Source organism: Prionailurus viverrinus, chromosome E3 (genome assembly GCF_022837055.1).
Source record: "Prionailurus viverrinus isolate Anna chromosome E3, UM_Priviv_1.0, whole genome shotgun sequence".
Taxonomy (NCBI): domain Eukaryota; kingdom Metazoa; phylum Chordata; class Mammalia; order Carnivora; family Felidae; genus Prionailurus; species Prionailurus viverrinus.
The window spans coordinates 39000427-39019752 of NC_062576.1; the positions used below are offsets into that span (position 1 = coordinate 39000427).

The 19326-nt window shown below is 50.3% G+C and overlaps 2 protein-coding genes across 7 annotated transcripts in view; one reads left to right on the plus strand and one right to left on the minus strand.

Moving 5' to 3' along the window:
• Nucleotides 1-6179, plus strand: part of NLRC3 (NLR family CARD domain containing 3) — a 28405-nt gene extending 22226 nt beyond the window's left edge. For all 3 annotated transcript variants that reach the window (XM_047837628.1, XM_047837627.1, XM_047837629.1), the window contains 5 exons: nucleotides 1449-1532; nucleotides 1945-2028; nucleotides 2721-2804; nucleotides 3184-3267; nucleotides 3596-6179. In XM_047837628.1, the coding sequence (XP_047693584.1) occupies nucleotides 1449-1532; nucleotides 1945-2028; nucleotides 2721-2804; nucleotides 3184-3267; nucleotides 3596-3686 (427 nt within the window). In that variant the 3' untranslated portion in view covers nucleotides 3687-6179. The remainder of the gene's footprint in view (nucleotides 1-1448; nucleotides 1533-1944; nucleotides 2029-2720; nucleotides 2805-3183; nucleotides 3268-3595) is intronic.
• A 3659-nt stretch (nucleotides 6180-9838) lies between these two features.
• CLUAP1 (clusterin associated protein 1) overlaps nucleotides 9839-19326 on the minus strand; it is a 35373-nt gene continuing 25885 nt past the window's right edge. For all 4 annotated transcript variants that reach the window (XM_047837633.1, XM_047837631.1, XM_047837632.1 and 1 more), the window contains 3 exons: nucleotides 17598-17705; nucleotides 14863-14918; nucleotides 9839-11092 (listed from right to left, as the gene is read on the minus strand). In XM_047837633.1, the coding sequence (XP_047693589.1) occupies nucleotides 10946-11092; nucleotides 14863-14918; nucleotides 17598-17705 (311 nt within the window). In that variant the 3' untranslated portion in view covers nucleotides 9839-10945. The remainder of the gene's footprint in view (nucleotides 11093-14862; nucleotides 14919-17597; nucleotides 17706-19326) is intronic.

The following is a 19326-nucleotide window of genomic DNA, read 5'->3' on the forward strand; positions in this document are numbered from 1 at the left end:
TGGCTCTCGTAACGCTGCCGTGGACGTTCGTGTACAAGCTTCTGCCTGGACATACGCTTTCATTTCTCTTGGGCACGTGAGCGAGTGGAGCCGCGGAGTTGAACGGGAACCCTGTCTCTAACCCTCTGAGTCTCGCCTGCTTTGGACCACGCCCATGGCTTCTCCCTTGGCATCCAGGATAGCCCATTTCTGGCTGGTTCTTCTGTCTCACTGACATCCTGGGGCTCCTCAGGGATCTGTTCTAGGCCATCTTGTCTCGAACGAGCTCTCTATTACAGAAGCTGTCCTCTCACACACTCCTGGACTTCAAAGTCCCGGTGCCCCCGCGCCTAGACCCCTCTCTCCTGAGCCCCAGACCCACGTAATCACTGCCCACGCCGCCTCTCCACGAGTCTGTTCTCAGCTCCGCCTCACGAACGGGCCCGGCCAACCCGGCCTGCGAGCTAGAAACATCGTCTCTGTTCTCGCTTCCCACTTGTGACTCTCCTCCCAAGGCCCCACCGTCTCCCTCTACCCTCGCGGCCACCATCAGGCCACCAGCTCCACTCACCCTGCGTCCCCGTAGCAGCCTCCACATCCAGTCCATCCGCTCACACTGCTGGCCAAACATCTTTCCAAAATGTGTATCTGTCCCCGTCCTGAGATGTTTCGATGGCTGCCCAGTGCCTGCAGAGTGAAACCCACCCCTCGGTGTGGCTTCTAACAAAGGCCCCAAAGGCCTGCTTCTGACATTTCACACGCCAGCCACTTCATGCCATTTCTTTGGGTTCCGTGGATGTGCCAGGCCCCCTCCCCCAACTCTCATCCTGCAGGTTTCAGTTCAGACCTATTTCTCCCGGTGGCCTCCGTGACCACACGGGGGCAGGAGACCCCACAGGCTCCTCCGTCCCCCCAGCACGTGGCCCACGGTGCCGGCTCGTTCAGTCACAACCGCCCACCTGAGACAGGATCAGGCCAGGGTACCACACGCACTAACACGTCTGCTAAAATCGCGAATGCAAACGGCTCCCTTCAACACCCCAATGCCCACCCGAGGTAAACTCTCCATCATTTACTGCGCTAGGAACTGACTTTACTCCAATGTGGAAGGGAAGGAAAAAAAAAAAAAAAAAAGATGTAAAACCCTGATGAGCAAGAATGGCCAGGGACTAAGGGCTTCGACTGAATTCTCTGGCTGGCACGCCCATTTTTTTGTCCTCACCCTTAAGCGTATTTCCACGCGTCCCTTTTCTTGTTTGCTTCTGATGATCCAGGTTCATAGAGACCCCAGAGCCCTCTGCATGTTATTTAGGAGGCCGCGGGGTCGGTTATCCCCTCAGCAACCCTGGGAGTCTAGTCTGCGGTGTGCGTGGTCTGAATGAAAACTAGAAGGTCCAAGTTCAGGACGTCATGCTGGAGTGGCGCTAGCCCCGTGCCCTGTGAGCCCGGGGGTCACGCTCTGTGTTCAGTTTGCAGGAGAACGCCATCGGGGACGAGGGCGCCTCCGCACTGGCCAGCGCACTAAAGGCCAACACGGCCCTCACCGCTCTCTAGTAAGTGTTGACGTGCACGGCCGCCCAGGCAGCCGGCCCTGAGCCCTGCTTTCATACCAAACATCAGTGTTGCTTCCCAGCCAAGAAGGTGTTAAATTTTCCTAATGTTAGCAATTGGGACAGAGTAAGAAGTAGGGGTTCAGGGAGTGTTTTTCCTCAAACCCTCCAGGGAACCACCTCTCCTTCCCGTATCCGTAGCATCCCGATCTCTGTCCTCGGCATCAGGGGAGGCCGGAGGCGTGGCGCTCTCTGGACGGATCACAGGCCAACAGTTTTCAGCGCTATGTTGTCACTTGCAGCCCTCAGTCCAGGGGTGGAGAAGGAAGGACAAGGATGCATGGAAGCTGGGCCAGGCGGGGTGCAGGCCGGAGCGCCCCAGCCTGTCCGCACTGACCCCATCTCTTCTGCATAGTCTGCAGGTGGCCTCCATTGGTGCCCGGGGGGCCCAGGCGCTAGGGGATGCCCTGGCTGTGAACAGGACCTTGGAGATTCTCGAGTGAGTATTCCAGTCTCTGGTTGCTGTCTCTTACCCAAACGAACCAAGCTGTTGATTCCAAATGAAGACACAGAAAGGAAAAAATGTCAATTTGCATGGAAAGTCACAAACCACTTAAATATCGTCACTGAGATGAAGCTTTCCCGAGCTTCCCCGCTGCCACCTCATACCTCTTCCCTGGGAGTCACCGCTGTGGCTCCTGCTCTCCTCGGTCTTGCCTAGGCTGCGCACACCCTGAAGTCCTCTGTAGGGGTCCTTGGCCACTGACCTTGGTCTGGGAGTAGATCCAAACCCCGGGCGGGGGCGGGGGCAGGGGCAAGGGCGACTTAAGCTCAGTGGGGGTCTCAGGCATGTCTCAGTCATTCCTGCTCTTGTGGTCCTGTGATGCTGAGCATGTGGGGACCGCTGGAGGAAGTGTCTCCTCTCTCACCTCAACCCCCCTCTCCTTCCTTGGGGATGGAGGGCGACGGCTCCAACAAACCACCCAGGTTGGGCCAGCTTCACCCCTCTTGGTGCATCCTGCTCCCCAGAGCCGATCTCTGTTCTGGGCCGGGGAGTCAGGAAGGAGGAACCGCCCCCCGCGGTTGCTACGTCCCTGCTGCCTCTACCCAGCGGCCCGTGCTCGTCTGAGGAGGTACTGTTTACACCCCACAGCTGTCACTGTGCTTTAGGCTTCGTATCTTTCCTGACAGCTTAAGAGGAAACGCCATCGGGGTGGCCGGAGCCAAAGCCCTGGCAAATGCTCTGAAGGTCAACTCAAGTCTCCGAAGACTCAAGTGAGTGGTTGTAGAGACCTACCTCCACCCTGGCACAGCAGACTTCTCTGCTGGAACCTCCCCACGTAATGAGACGCTCTTGACTTCCTCTGTAAGCCGCTTCCCTCTGACTAGAAATAGCACTAGAGTCCACGTTGCAGATGAGTTTGTTCATTCTATCTAGCTTATGTCAGAGGTAAGCCATTTAATGCCTGCGTTTTTGGTCTTCCATCCTCCATGGCGCTCGGACGGGACCACCTGGCTACTGGTAGACACTGGTCTCAGGGGTAAAGGCCACCTAGCTCTTGCTGGGGCACCTGTGATCGATGCAGCGCTGCTTCCCGGCGCGTGTTCTGTCCCGAATGGCTCACGATGGTGTCTGCATCTTTTCTCTGCCTAGTCTTCAAGAGAATTCCTTGGGGATGGATGGGGTGATATGCGTTGCCACGGCACTCTCTGGGAACCACGGCCTCCAGCACATCAAGTGAGTGGGGCTCGGCCCTTCCCTGCCATTCTGCACCCTCCCCGCCCCCCCCCCCCCCCCCAGCAGGCTGACGGCTCCCAGGTCAGGCCCTTCTTTCTGCCCAATTCCTGGAGCTGGCAGACTCCCAGGTCTCTCAGCAGCTCTGCGGGGCAGCCCGGTATAAGAGGGAGCCATTCTGGGCCTTCCCCATAGGAGGGATCCTGGAAGCTTGGTCTTGCCTGGAGTTCTGCATTTCGTGTAGTGACTGTCTGCTCTTTACTAAAGGGACTTGCAGGCCTCTGGCCCTTGAGCCCCTCTCTCAAGCCGGGTCCGAATCCTTCTCTTCCAGCCTCCAGGGAAATCACATTGGGGAGTCTGGCGCCAGGATGATCTCGGAGGCTATCAAGACCCACGCTCCTTCGTGCACTGTTGAAATGTGAGCGCATAAGAGCCTGGTGGATCAGGCGAGAGAACACAGAAGCAACTGGAAGCTTCTGAACAAAAATTCCCCGTCCAGGGCCCGTCCCTGTGGTCCGGGAACGATGCTGACCTGCACAAAAGCTGGTCTCCTGCAAGAGGCAGGAGGGATGCTGCCAAAGGGGTTGGGAGCACCTCTCCCGGCCCGGGTTTCGACCAGGCAGGGGTGACGCAGATTCCCTGCTGTGGCACAGAGGAGGGAAGGTGTCTGCCACGGGACGCAGGGACATAGGCCTTAAAGCCCAGCCGGTGAGAAGCGGGCGTGAGCTTCTTCATACCCCGAGGTCTTCACGCGCCCCTCTTGTTTTCATTGTCCTTTTCCACTGGTTAAAATCATCCCCTCTCTCTAAAGCGAGCTGTCACCTTCAAGCCTATGCAGAGTATCCGTTTGGCACGGGTGACAGAAGGGACCTTCCTTTTCTCAAGAAGAACAGAAGGTTTTAGGAGTATGATCCTCAGAGATACACGGAAAAACTGTGAGAATTGTTTTGAAGAGAAATTAAGGCTTCGAGTTCTAAAATTCCGGACACGGAGACTAAGCTCTCCAAGGTTTTTGCCGTCTTTGATCCGTTACCAAATCTCTCAAAGGCAAGGATTCTGTCCAACACACGTCATGTGGGGTCTGGCACACTGGTCGTCAATAGCGTGTTACATGTTGACGCCTCAATGTTATTCTACAGCCGGCTTCCCAGACCGCTGCTGCGCCTGCAGCGTCCCCATGAAGGCGACATCAGGCTTCCCAGACCCCTGCTGTGCCTCTTGTGTCCCCATGCAGGCGAGCAAGCTGAGTTCCATGTGGCACAAATTCCCTCAGGGGTTGGTGGGTCTGTGACGAAAGGAAAAAGTTCCCAAGTGGACACCACAGTTCTCACCAACTAAGAAACCAAGGAAAATGCTTATCAAGATCTTACAGTTTGAACACGAATCGATGTTGTTCCCAATGTTCCCTTAAAAATGAGTATTCGGGCAAGAATCATCAATGTACGCTAAAACCATGGGTGACAGCCTATCGAGGAAGAAGCTATCCACCCCAAAGGGATACTTACAAAGGGGAATTATCAAACTACCACCCCACATGGGGCATTTACAAAGGGGAAAAAGATAACTTTAAAGATGGAAAATTTGGCAAATGCTTTCTTAACAACGTGGTCAAACTTACCATCAGCACGAATGGGAGAAATTGCCATCACGTGCTCCTGATGGGAGGCGCTGACGACACATCGCCGATACAGTATTCTCACCAAAAATATGGATTTGACTCTCATCGGGAAGGAGCAGTCAGACAAAATCCAAATCGAGAGGCATTCTGCAAAAAACAATAGCCTGACCTCTTCAAAAATATCAATGTCATGAAAAATACAAAAGGCCGGGGACTGTCTTAAATTGTAGATTAAACAGACATGACAACTTAACGCAGGATCTCTGACTGGATCCTCGACTGCAGAGAAACAATCAGCCATAAAGAAAAGTATTTGGAAATGGGAGACATTTGAATATGGGTCTTGGGTAGTATTTATTTGGATTACTGGGTTTTGAAAGTTATTTTTGCTACATATAGAACTTCAGAATGGTTTTTGGCTCTTAGTACTCTCAAGGTGTGGCTATGCCGTCTTCCGGTTTGCGCAGCTTCTGGCTGAGGGGAGAACTCGACCGAAAAAAAGATGTGGCAGCCAAATGCCGGAGAAAGCCGTGCCCTGCAGGAACCTAGCCACCAAAGAAACCTCAGGGGCCAAAGCAGCGGAGAAAAATCGTGCTCTCCAGGGACTCCAGGAGCAAGCCGCCTCCCTAGCAGCCTACTGACAAGGCTCTATATGTCGCCAGCCAGCAAAGGAGAGAGATTTACAAGGAATAGCTCTGTTATCACAGAGCAGACCAAACGGTGAACTGGAGCGAGGCAATAAACCCATAAACAGCACGGTGGGACTTGTCTTTTTCTTTTTCATTTTGAACAGTTTCTACTGCTGTGTCTTCAGGGTCAGTATGTGCTCTTCTGTGGCGCCTCATCTGCTCTCAATCCCAGTTTTTGTTTTTGTTTCTTTAATCTCCCCAAGTTTTGAGATTTTCTTTAGGCCTTATCTCTCCTTAATATGCTCCTGCCTCCCTCTGCCATCTCAATATAGGGAGTACAGTTAAATGTCTGAATGTCCTTTCCTACTAATTCTGTCATCTGTCATTTGAGTATGGGGGGGGGGGGGTGGTCATTCCTTGGTCTCTTTCTTGATTCTTATTATGCCTGGTAAGTTTTGATTGGACACCAGATGGGGAATTTATCTTGTTTCGTACAGACTATTTTTATACACCTTCAAATTCTTGAGCTTAATTCTGGAACACATTACTTAGAAACAGCTGCATCCTGGGGTGCCTGGGTGACTCAGTCAGTTAGGTGTCCAACTCTTGATTTCGGCTCAGGTCGTGATCTCACGGTTGGTGGGATGGAGCCTTGGGTCAGGCTCTGTGCTGATGGCAGGGAGCCTGCTTGGGATTCTCTCTCTCTCTCTCTCTCTCTCTCTCTCTCCCTCCCTCCCTCCCTCCCTCTCTGCTCCTCCCCTCCTCACACTCTCTCTCACAATAAATAAATAAACAATGGAAACCAATTTGACAATAAACTTCATATATTGAAAAAATAAATAAATAAATAAACAAACAAACAAACAAACATTAAAAAAAAAAAAAAAAAGAAAGAAAGAAAGAAACAGCTGGATCCTTTCAAAGCTTACTGTTTTCAGCTTTGTTGGCCAGGACCAGCCACCCTTAAGTTCAGGGCCGCTGTGGCCCAACTTGTGAGGCAATGTCTCAGTATGCTGGGTGCTCTACCTGATGCCCAAGTCAGAAAACTGTTTTGGAGCCTTATGTACAACAGATGCTCTAGACATCCAGGTGTAAAAGGTCGTGCAATCCACCTCAGCCTTCGCACTCCTAACGGGAGCATCAGCCCAAGTGGTTATCTGGTGGGCGCCGGATGCTTCCAATACACAATATGGATTTAAGCAGGACTCCTAACGAAGACTTTGCTTCGTCACTTACGCACACTCTCTCTTACAGAGTCAACCCTTTCCATTCCACAAACCAGTTCCCTCCAGCTAAAAAAACCTCTCGTTTTCCTCTCAAAACACAAAACAAAGCTTCCTCTGCCCCTCCAAAATGTTCTCGGCCACACTCTTCTCCCCTGGCTGGGCCCTCTCTTTTCACTCGGGACCACCCCCCCTTGCGGAACACTCATCAACATTCACCGCGTTGGCTTCGCATTCTGACCTCTCTTCGACCCATCGCGTGCCGACTGCTCCCGGCTGAGGTCGCCACAGATTTCCTAAGTGCCAGTGTGGCCCGTTGTGACTCCGGCCCGTTGAGGAGGAGGATTTAGCTTGCTCGCCCCTCCCTTCTGTGGAAATGCTCCCTGCCTTGGCTTCCCTCACACAACCTTCCAGCCCTCCTACCTTCTCATCACTCTTCTTCAACAGTCTTTGGAAAATAAAACATACTTCCCCCGAATTATTAAGGCAAAATACAGTCACTTTAGAACATTTAGCAAATACTTTCCCAGTCTCTCTTCCTGGCTCCTTGTGGCCTTTGCCTCCGAGACACAGCATTTCTCAGGCTTCCAACCTTGGCTCTCTTCCCACCCCACGTGTTCTCCCCCGAGCAATCTGAGGAAAATGATCTTCAAACCTCAGTCTCCAGCCCTTACCCTTTTCCTGTCTCTAGATTTACCTTTTCCGAAATTCATTTCATCAAAACAACACAATACACGTAGTTTAAAAAGCCAAAAATGACCAGGCTTATAACGGAAAACAGCAGCCTTCTGTCTTGTTCCTCCCTTCCTGTACATTCCCACTCCCAAAACTACATACCCTACATACACTGTTTCTTGCTTTATCGTCTTCGAGGTTATCTAGTGACCTCTACATGGGAAATGGCACTTGGATGTACGTCAGCTTATATTCCCACTCTGTTTCTCCTTCTTTCCGACGGAGTTAAGAGCATGGTTTTTGTTTACATCGTCAGTGTCCGTCTTTTAACTTTATTACCATCGATCACTCCTGTGCCATTTTCTCCTATGGACTTCATCGTTCTTAGAATGAACAGTGCACCTTTTTTAAAAACTCCATTTTCTGTGTCACTATGGCTTAATTCTTTCCGATTCGCCCAAGAGAAGTGTACAATCAGAATACCGTTTCACAGACACACTGGTTTTTCCATCAGTTACGTTTTCCCCTCACGACATCCCTGCTTGAGCTCTCCCTCCTCCTCTTCCACTCACATCCTCATCGCAAGGACTTTTGTTCCGGGCAGTTTGAGTTCTCTTGCAATTCAACCAGTCCCGGATTCCAGCACCTCGGAGTCTCCCGGGCCAGTCTAACCACTGTGATATTGATGTGGCGTGTTGCTAACTTCAGCCAAACCCACTTCCTTTCAGACATTCGGCATGACACGATGTTACAGTTTAAAACGCGAACGAAAGAGCGCTCGCAGGTATTCTGCCCGGCCCAGCCGAAACAGCAAGTTCTCCAGACCTCCCAGTGCGAGAAGTCCTTGGACTTGGTTCTTGATGGCTACCACCAAAAAAAAATTAACGACTTAAAAACTTCCTTGACATTTTCAGTCAATACACATCTGGAAAGCATTTTAAGAGGTCCTTTAGTTACACGGCTAAAAACAAAGAACTATTGGCAATGATCTAAATGAGGGTTTTTCATTGACCTAATCAGACAATCTTCTTTGGGGCCCGAGTCTGTTCTGACGCTTGGCCCAAAACAAAAGACACGAGGTCATCAAGCTCTTGTACATATCTGACTCCTGGATCTGTTACAGTGACAGACACACACTGGTAACTACGATCAGGTACTTGAAGCTCCTTTGCTGACAGAAGCTGCCCGAGGAAGGAAGTGCCACTCCATGGGGAGACTGTGCAGTAGCTAACCAAGGGATGAGGGACCACGAAGGAAGAGGTGACATAATAAACCGCACACGGCACTGGAGCCTCTATTGGAGGAGGGGTTACCTGCAGCTTGGGTCAGGCTCCCCTGTTAATGCCCATGAGAAGAAAGAATCACGTAAGGAAGGGGCGCCTGGGGGCTCAGTCGGTTAAGCGTCTGTCTCTTGATTTTGGCTCAGGTCATGATCTCACGCTTCATGAGTTCTAGCCCTGTGCTGGGCCCTGAAGTGACAGCGCAGAGACTGCTTGGGATTCTCTCCCTCCCTCTCTCTCTCTGCCCCTCCCCGGCTTGTTCTTTCTCTCTCAAAAATAAATACATAAACATTTTTTTAAAAAAGAAGAAAGCATCACAAAAGGAAAAGAGAAATACATTTTTTGGTTTTTTTGGGTTTGTTTTTTTTTTTTTTTTTTTTTTTTTTTCAAAAGATAAGTCAGGTCAGAGTCAGGGAAACCAAAATGATAACATCCAGGACGATGCAGTGGAAGGCAGGGCTCTGCAGGGGTTAGCACAGTGCCCACATACCCCATTCCCTGTGAGTGCATCATTTCAAAGAAGGCACATCTCCATCACTGCCGAATTAACTGAATGCCGTTTTAAAACAGGAGTAATCTCTTGGGAATGCAAGCTGGTGCAACCACTGTGCAAAACAATATGGAGGGTCCTCAAAAAACTAAAAATAGAACTACCCTACGACCCAGCAGTGGCACTACTAGGTATTTACGCAAGGGATACAGATATGCTGTTTCGAAGGGGCATACGCACCCCATTGTTTACAGCAGCACTATCAACGGCAGCCAAATGATGGAAAGAGCCCAAATGTCCATAGTTGGATGAATGGATAAAGAAAATGTGGTATATATATACAATGGAGTATTACTGGGGAATCAAAAAGAACGAAATCTTGCCATTTCCAACTATGTGGATGGAACTGGAGGGTATTACGCTAAGTGAAATTACTCAGAGAAAGACAAGTATCATAGGACTTCACTCCTATGAGGACTTTAAGACACAAAACAGATGAACATAAGGGAAGGGAAACAAAAATAATATAAAAACAGGGATGGGGACAAAACAGAAGAAGACTCATAAATATGGGGAACAAACGGAGGGTTGCTGGAGGGGTTGTGGGAGGGGGGATGGGCTAAATGGATAAGGGGCACTAAGGAATCTACTCCTGAAATCATTGTTGCACTATATGCTAATGTGGATGTAAATTTAAAAAATAAAAATTAAAAAAAAAAAAAAAAAGGCGTAATCTCCGGCACAGGAGCTGGGAAAAGACAGAGGAAACAGCAAAGATGATAGAAATAATCATCACATTATCTCCTAAAAGTTGACATGTACACAGTAATCTGTGAACTTTTCTTAAATATTTTACGTTATAGGTGAATATAAACAACGTAATTATAGTTTCAAGTAAAACTTATTTAATAATATAAAAATACGGTATTAAATACATTTGTTAAGAGTTAAGTAACCTCAGAAGTCTTCTGCGTTCATAACTGAAAAATCTGTGAGAGCTGCTCCGCGTTTCCGTATCAGAAATACGACACAACTCCACCTATCACTTCTCACTTCACATCAGCGACATTATCCTAGTGCTACTCAACCTAATGCAATCCTGGTTAAGTTTTTTAGTCAGAAACAGCTTTCCTTTAACTAGCTTTCCTAGGAAGGGATGTCAACCTTCTGAGAGAAAATGAAGTGTTTTTATTCTGGAGCGTCTCTCTGTTGCCTGGATTTGAAGGAAAGTGGGTTTTCATCTAACTTAGCTAACTTTCATTCAGGAAATTTTAGTAAAATACATTTAAAGCTTGGTATTGCAAACATGCAGAAGAAAATAGGACCATACAACGAAATAAAAGCTAGAATTAAAAGCCGAAGTACAGTAAATGTTCTAAATTGTACAGGTCAAGAGGAGTCAAGTGCCTCCCCGCCCCCCTCCAGCCAATTCCTAAACTGAGTCCTGGGCCCAGCCCGGGTCTATCCGCCCCCCCCCCCCGACTCTTGGCGGAAACGCTTGACAACAACTGCCAAGATGAACAGCGTTGGCCCTTATTTCTCCTCGGGTTTTCGTCCTGTGGAGGTGCATCTCTTAGAACACAGGCGTTTCCCAAGTTCGCTGAAGCTCTGTGGAGTAACCCGGAGGAGGCTGAAGACCGAGGTGTTGCTTCATTAACAAGTCCAGCTGGTTTAGTGCGTGAAATCGGTTTCCCTCCTACCCTTCTAACTTCCCGTTTACCTACAGATCTGAGGGATTTAATCTGTCCGGTCTCTTGGCACAAAGGTCAGAAGTCATTGTCGCTCTCATCCAGGGGCTCAGGTTTCCGGACCCTTCGACTGGGCTTCGCTGGCGAGACAGCAACGCTCTCGTCTTCCAAATCGTCGTCTTCTTCATCACCCTCCATGTCAATCTCACTGTCCTCCGAGTCCTCCTACAGGGAGACGGCAAACACAGCTGACGGCCCGTCTCTTTCTGACAGCTTGTCAGCAGAGGCCCCTTTCCACCAGTAGCTCAGTTAACTAGCAACACCCGCATGTGAAGGAAGAGCTCGGCAGAGAAGCAGTGGGGCGTGGGGCGTGAGAAGGGGACCTTTGTTGGCTCAAAGACCAACATAATCGAATCATCTAAGCAGTGATCCTCAGATACGAGCATGCAGTCTACACCCGGTGCTGCAGGGACCGGCTTTCCCACTGAGGTCTCAGAAACACCACCAGATGCCGCTCTGCTCCGGGGGCCCAGAGACCCACTAGTGGATAACAAGGACCGAGGGGCTTGGAGATTAGGAAGGGGGTTTCTTTTGGCTTTTACAAGACTGGGGGTGGAAAGCCACCCGGGAATTGGGCAAAATAAAAGGAACACTGTGTCCCTCGCCTAGATCTGGGGTGACCAGCTCAGGCGGGCTTTAAAGCTGCAAGTGCTGGGGCACCTGGGGGGCTCGTTCAGTTACGCTTCTGCCTCTGGACTTCAGTTCGGGTCACGATCCCACGATTCGAATGTTTGAGCCTGCCATCGGGCTCCACGCTCACAGCACAGAACCTGCTTGGGATTCTCCTTTTCTCTTTCTCTCTGCCCTTCCCTCACTAGCGCTCTCACATGCGCTTTCTCTCTCTCTCTCTCTCTCTCTCTCAAAATAAATAAATAAACTTAAAACCCAAAACTGTAAGTCGTGCGTCCCAGGTAAACCAAGATGGCTCGAGCCAGACCACTCCCACCAGCATACATTCAAGCTGCAATTTCCTTCTTAAAAACACAAAACAACCACCCTCAACTTAATCCCATCTTCCTTGCCAGCTACTCTGCCCTGTTCCTCTGCACCCCCCTCCCCTGGCAACAGTGAAACTCCTTGAAGGAGTGCTGAACCCACCACCCCATTGGCTCTCCTCTCACTGTGTCCTCAACATACTCGGCAGGCTTCACCTGCCAATCCCCCGACTGCTCTTGAGACAGAGGAATTCAAATCCAATGGGCGCAGCTCCGGCATCTGGGGCGACCTCCGGGCTGCGCCTTCTTGCTTGAAAGCCACCCTGTGCTGCAGGGCGCCCTTCTCTCAGGTGCTCACCCCACTGCACTCCTGCATCTTCCCACCCCACGCGCGCCTACACCCTCCGTCTCTCTGACTCTACGACGCGGCTCAGCTCAGAGCCCTGCGGCTCCCTCCTCTCTTTCTACTCTCTCCCCTGACACAATCGCACGTGTCCTTGCAGCCCGAACACGGCCTAATATGATGGCTTCCCAAACTCAACCCCAGCCCAGGCCTGACCCTCGAACTCCAGACTTGAATTCCAGCTGGCCGTTCGACCCCAGCACGTGGATGGCTGGCAGGCACCGCCTGCGTAGCACGTCCCAACCCCAACTCCTGCGCTGCTCCCCAAGCCCCACCCACCTCGGGACATGCCAAGGCTGCCTGTGCCGTCAGCCAGTACGCCACAAGCTGGGGTGTCCCTCATTTCTCGTCCTCTCACACCCCATGTCTAGTTAACACAACTCCATGGTTCAGACCATGGAAACGTCCAGGATCCGACGACTTCTTAACACCTTCGCTGCTACCACCCTAGGCTGAGCCGCCAGCCCCTCCGGCTCCCGCAAGTGCCTCCTGACTAGGGTCTCTTCAACGCCGGTCGGCTCTGGCACAGCCGGGCTCGCGGTCCTCGGCCCCTTCCCGCGGCACTCAGAGAAAACCCCGGGTCCTCATCAGGTCCTGCAAAGCTCTGGCAGCCCCCGCTCCCCGTCCTGCCGCTCCTATCTGCCATCCGCACCACCGTCTCTACACCGCCAAAGCAGGAGCCACATTCCCTGTGTTCTGGATGCCCTTCCCTGCACCACGTCCCTCCTTCCGTTCAGGCCTCTGCCAAATGTCACCCGATCACAGAGACATTCCCTGACCGATCAGAAGACACCAACCTCCTCCCTCAACCCTGTCGTTCTGTCCCCTGAACTGCTTTCTTTTCTTCTTGCCACTATGACCCGACGTATTCCCTTGGTTACTGCCGGAACGTGAGCTTCCTAGAGGCGGGGACGCATTCCCCAGCATCTGTAACACCTGCACGTAACAGGCACTCAGCAAGTGTCTGTCGTGCGGACGAGTGCGCACACGAAGGACAAGCCCGTACGCCTGGGCCAGGTGCGGAGGCGGCCTCCCTAAAACCAACAAGCGACAACAGGCGCAGAGGACGTGTGAGCTGTCACTCGGGCATTTGTTCTGAGACGAGAGAGCTACGCGCCCGAGCAAGCAGATCATAAGACAAGGGAGCCGACGGTGCCTTCCAGGCATCCCCAGCCCCCACGCCAGACTTCCTATTCGTGCCTCGAATGGGTAAGACGGGTGGGCAGAAGCTATTTGAGCATCCAGCCCGACTCTGTTAAACATGTTTGAGGTGGTTTCTCTGCTTCTCGAAGACTACCTTCTGCGATTCCAAGGCCCCACCTTCTCTGCGCATCTTGCCCAGCAAACCCTCTCCCTCTGTGGATTTCGGTAACAATACACAATGTTGGCACTAAAGAGAGGGATCTTTTGTACAAGAATGTCAACTCCTGCTCTGTCCCTGTGCAGCCACTAGAGCCACACTCCAGACACAGGTGGCACACGACCTGATAAGGAGGTCTGTGCTCTGTCAGCCCAGTCACCCCTTGTTTCTGGGGCCTCACAGGCTTGCCAGGGACTGCCACCAAGGCAGGCCCGGGGCAATGGACGGTGCAGCCCCACCTGTGGGGCCCTGGCAAGGACCGGGTTCCCCATCCCGGTTCGTTTCCCCGTCAGTATTAAGTCAGTGACACTCAAGGCACCGGCAACCTGATGTCCCAGCCTCTTGCCCAGCCTCTCTGAGGCCCTGGTCTCAGGACAGCCTCCTTTTCCGTTCCCTCCCCAGAATGGAACTGAAGAGAGGGCTGGTCTTAACCCCAGGACCTCAGCAGGTTCCATTCTTTTCTAGGTTACAGATCAAGGGCCTAACGACCTTTCTTGTCTCGTGGCTCACACTCACCCCTCCTCCTCAGCATAGGGAAGTTCTCCGATCTCTGTGGAACCCGGTTGGCGTGGCTCTCACCCAGGAGACAGAGCCATCACTGGGAGGGAAGGCTCTGCTGGCCCTGAACAGGCCCACACACACACACACACACACACACACACACAGACACACACACACAGATGAGGTGTAGGCCCTGAGCAGGCCAACACACACCACACACACACACACACACACAAGGTGCAGCCCGGAGCAGGCTCATACACACACACACAAACACACACACACAGATGAGGTGTAGGCCCTGAGCAGGCTCACACATCCACACACACACACACACGCGCCCCTGAGGAGGCTAACACACAACACACACACACACACACACACACACACACACACACACACACACACACAGATGAGGTGAAAAGAAAACCAACCTGCTTCTTGGAGCTGGAAGTCCTGCACTGACCTAAGAGAGCTGGTGCTGCTTCCGGCTTTGGAAAGCGAGAATGGAAAGAACAGGGAGAAGGAAAAAAAGCGGGGGTGGGAGGGAAAGCACATTCATTGGAAAAGAAAAGAGCCATCAACACATCAACAAGCAGAGGAGAGTCCAGCTCCTGGGGGGCCCAGCTCTGCCGCACGCCCAGCAGCGGGCTAGGCTGAGGCGCACGGCTCGTCTACAAAGCCAGCCCCGGAGCAGGAAGAACGGAACAGCTAAGGGGAGCTCGTCAGGACTCACGTCGTCATCGGAGTCTCCACCCTGCATTGTGCCCACGATGCGTTTGCTAGGTCTTCCTGAGGAGAACCAAAGCATGAAGAAATTAGGAAAACCTCATTAAAAAAAAAAAAAAGGCGGGGCGCCTGGGTGGCTCAGTCGGTGGGGCATCCGACTTCGGCTCAGGTCACGATCTCGCGGTCCGTGAGTTCGAGCCCCGCATCGGGCTCTGGGCTGACAGCTCAGAGCCTGGAGTCTGTTTCGAATTCTTTGTCTCCCTCTCTCTTTGACCCTCCCCTGCTCATGCTCTGTCTCTCTCTGTCTCAGAAATAAATAAATGTTTTAAAAAAAAAAGGCAAGAAATGGTATTCAAGATTTGCTTTCCTTTAGAAAATTGGGGAAAACAAGAATCACGCTAAAAAACTTACTTAGGTAGCATCCAAATAATCAAAACTATAATAAACCACAAGAGATTTTCTAGATTTCCACTTTGAAAAAAAGGAAAAGGGCAATAAAATATAATCATTAACTCGGAAGTCAGAAAAATGTATATGCGTCCTGTAAATGTTGTAAGAAAAATCAGTGAATCCCACTATGAGTAACAGATAGCTGTGCTATCCGTTGGAAAAACAAAGTCTTCCTCCAGGGACCAATGTATTTGAATCTATGAGCTTCAAAGAGAAAAAGCTAAGTATCACACTTAGTTCATCTTTCAAACCTGCGCCTCCCCCCCCCCCCCCCCACCGACCTCATTATCTCAGGGATTCTCCTCTCTCCTCTGGAAGTCAGGGTTGCTGACAGGGGACTTCTGCCAACGCTCAGGAGCCGTCCTGCACGGGGCAGAAGCGGACAGCTGCATCACACCCGGAGGCTGACAAAGGAACAGCCGTGACCCCAGGTCAAGGCCTCGGGGCAAGGGCAGCGAGGGCAGCCCAGAGAGGAGCTCACTTGGGACAGGCCTGGGGTGACCACCAAGAGCTATTTAAGGAAACTTTCCCTCACTCAGATCAAATGCAAGTCTTGTGTTGTCCAAAGCCCTTATTTATAATTTTTAGGAATGGACTTTGTGACTTGACTCCTGCAGGCTGAATGGTCAGCAGAATTCAGGAGCCCCAGTGCCTCTATGAGATTCTCCTGAGCCAAACATCTACCTTTCCAGAGCCTCAGCTCCCACCTACAGAATGGGAGTCATAACCTCTAACCTCTATTTGTATCATGAAGCTGTTAAAAATAAAAGGAAAAGACATCAGAGCATCTAAGTAACTTATGTAAAAAGGATAATGTAATAAAGAACAGCCGAACCTAGAATAAGGGCAGTTAGCAGGAAGAGTTAGTATCAAATGAAGATAATTCACCTCTTAAATATGTTGTGTATATAAAAATGCAAACCGCTCCCAAAATTAACAAATGGTAGATAAATGTTTTTAAAGGCAAGTATAGGGGCGCCTGGGTGGCTCAGTCGGTTGAGCGTCCGACTTCGGCTCAGGTCATGATCTCACTGTCCGCGGGTTCGAGCCCCGCATCGGGCTCTGGGCTGATGGCTCAGAGCCTGGAGCCTGCTTCGGATTCTGTGTCTCCCTCTCTCTCTGACCCTCCCCCATTCATGCTCTGTCTCTGTCTCAAAAATAAATAAACATTAAAAAAAAAATTTTTAAAGGCAAGTATAGGACAATGTAGTAATATCTATCAAAATAAAAACTTACATAACCTTTGACCTAAGAATTCCCCCTTGAATGGTACAAACACTGAGGGTAAACAGAAGGATGTATCTACGAGGAAAAGAAAAATAAAAAATATCTTTCAATATGGGAATGCCTGAATAAACCCCAGGTATGATCACACTGTGGAATACTATGCAGCTGTCAAAAAGAACGAAGCAGAATTGTATTTTCCTGACACGGGAGGAGTTCTAATATATTTCATCATAATGTTTTTAAAAAGCAAGTTGCAGGAGGTGCCCGAGTGGCTCAGTCAGTTGGGCGTCCAACTTTGGCTCAGGTCAGGATTTCACCATTCACGAGTCCGGGACGTGCGGTGGGCTCTGTGCTGACAGCTTGGAGCCTGGAGCCTATTTCAGACTCTCGGTCTCCCTAGCTCTCTGCCCCTCCCCGACCCCCCCCCCCCCCCCGCAAAAATAAACATTAAAAAACAAAAAGCAAGCGGCAAAACTATGCACAGAGGCTGGCCCCATTTAGGTTAAAAAATGTCTCAGGTGATCTTTGTGTCTAAGTTTCACTGTATGTGTGTGCTTGCCTCTGTGTGAAAAGGCAATGTGGAAGGACCACCCCCCCAAGCCACTGACCGGGACCCCTTTAGGATGGAAAGTGGGACCTCAAGAAGATCCCAGGGGAGCACCCACACTTGTCCAGATATTTTATTGCTCTTTAGCAGTGAGAAAGCAGAAACTACTAGGTTTTTTTACAGGCAGAGATGGTTGTGTGAGTCCCTTCTCTGTGCATAATTCTCTGATTACACGGGATGCAAGTGCACTGAGAACAGTTTGGACCCAAAAAAGCACAGAACACAGCTCAGTGGCAGAAGCAGTGTGTTCCCATGGCCTCTGTGACCAGGACACAAAGAACAATCAGCTATTCTTGAGACCACAGGTAAGAGTATTAGCAGCAAAGGTGACCACACAGAGGACTTTAAGAGCTGAATCCTGATAGACAACAGAGCAGGATAAACCCTGGAGCAGGGGCCACCCAGAGTGTTCTATGACAGGGCACGGGACGGGGGGCAAGAGAAAGAAGTCGTGCTACCTTGCATGAGCACCTCCATGGCCGTCCGCGGCTTGGACAGCCGTCTCTCCTCCAATTCACTGTCAGATTCGTCTTCCTCCTGGATGTCAACGTCCGAGTCGTCATGACCTGGGAGCAACACAAGCAGGCAAAACAAAAGGGCGGCTCCATCATTACCTCTGAAACAGCTTGTATCCAAAAGGCTCTTGTGCAAAACCATTTGCACTTCTCGGCCTTCCTTCTGCTGCATTAGATTTTATGAGACTCTTAGGACTGGCCTGTAGATACTTAGAAGGGTTAATGCAAACAAGGATATACTGGGTTAATTTTTTTAAACAATTTTCCAAAGCAAGGCAAAACTGGGTCAGAACACTATTCTGGTAGGTGAACTACAATTTGAATCACCAGCTGTCAAGGTATAGCTGGAAGTTCTTGGTTAATTGGGGCAAAGTCCATTCTCTGTTCAGGATTAGGTGGCGTTGCCACAACTCGAGCTCTTTGTGGGTAACGGAGATGAGGAGACAGAGCCCACTGAAAAGGTGAGGGATTGCACCAAAACGGGCCTGCAGGCGACGAGGAGAGCAGGCCAGGAAAGGCTGGCCTGAGAAAGACGGTGACCTAGTGAGCGGCTGTAAGAACTCGTGCTCCCGATCTCCTTTCCTGGAGAAAATTCCCTTACAGAGATACACAAAGAGAGGGCGTTCTCACATTGTGAGATGTGCGACAGCCTTACACATTAATTTCTTACACGTTAATTTCTTAAATACTCTTCCAGAGTCTTGTGTGGGTTAGACATTTCCTAATGGGAACTTATAGGAGGAGAGTTTCCACAGTGGAGAGAAAAAGCTTTCACTGCCCAGCTGACTCCCTGTGACTGGGGAGAGACACTGGTTTTGGAAGTAAAGAACAGGAGGAGTTTGCAGTCGCTGTGCTGACCAGTGAGTCAGAGGTCAGTTTGGAAGCACAGTAATTGTTCGTCCACGGAAAGGCTTTGCTCAGCCCCTGCTCTAAGTGGGTGAGTGGGTGGCTGCGTCTGCCTGGGCACCAAGGGAAAGTTCTCTGCTTTCTTCGCCGTGGAGAGAAGAGCTGTGCTCTCCAGCATGGACGGGTAAGCTGGGAACCAGGGATGTGTTAGTAATAGATAGCATCCTGCAAGGACTTCAACACAATCTGTCTGAAAACCACCACCGTACAAAAAGCCTATACAGAGAATCTAATTAAACACTAACACAAACGAATCACTACAAAACGCAATTACTATTCATCTGAGTTCACTTTTTATGGACATTTTATTATGACGTTGTATCATTACCCCCTGCAATATAAATCAAATGATATCATGAATTTTAAAATAATAATAATACATGTTTCTCAGGCTCAATAGGATTTCTTCTGACAAGTTCAAGCCAATACACTAAATTAATGCATGCGGACATGGAAATCACCCAGTTATCAGTGACACGTTCAAGTTAGGATAGCAGACAAGAGTGCCCATAAAATTCAAAGAGGAAAGAACAGTCTTTCCAACAAATGGTGCTGGGACAACCAGAGGGCCACACGCACAACAATGAGTTGGACTCCTACCTCACACCATATGCAAAGACTAATTCAAAATGGGTAACAGTTAAAACTGTAAAAGTCTTCCAAGAAAATATAGGGATAAATCCTGGTGACCTTAAATTAGGCAGTGGTTTCTGAGATATGACACAAAAATGCAAACAACAAAAGAAAAATTAACAGTGTGGACTTC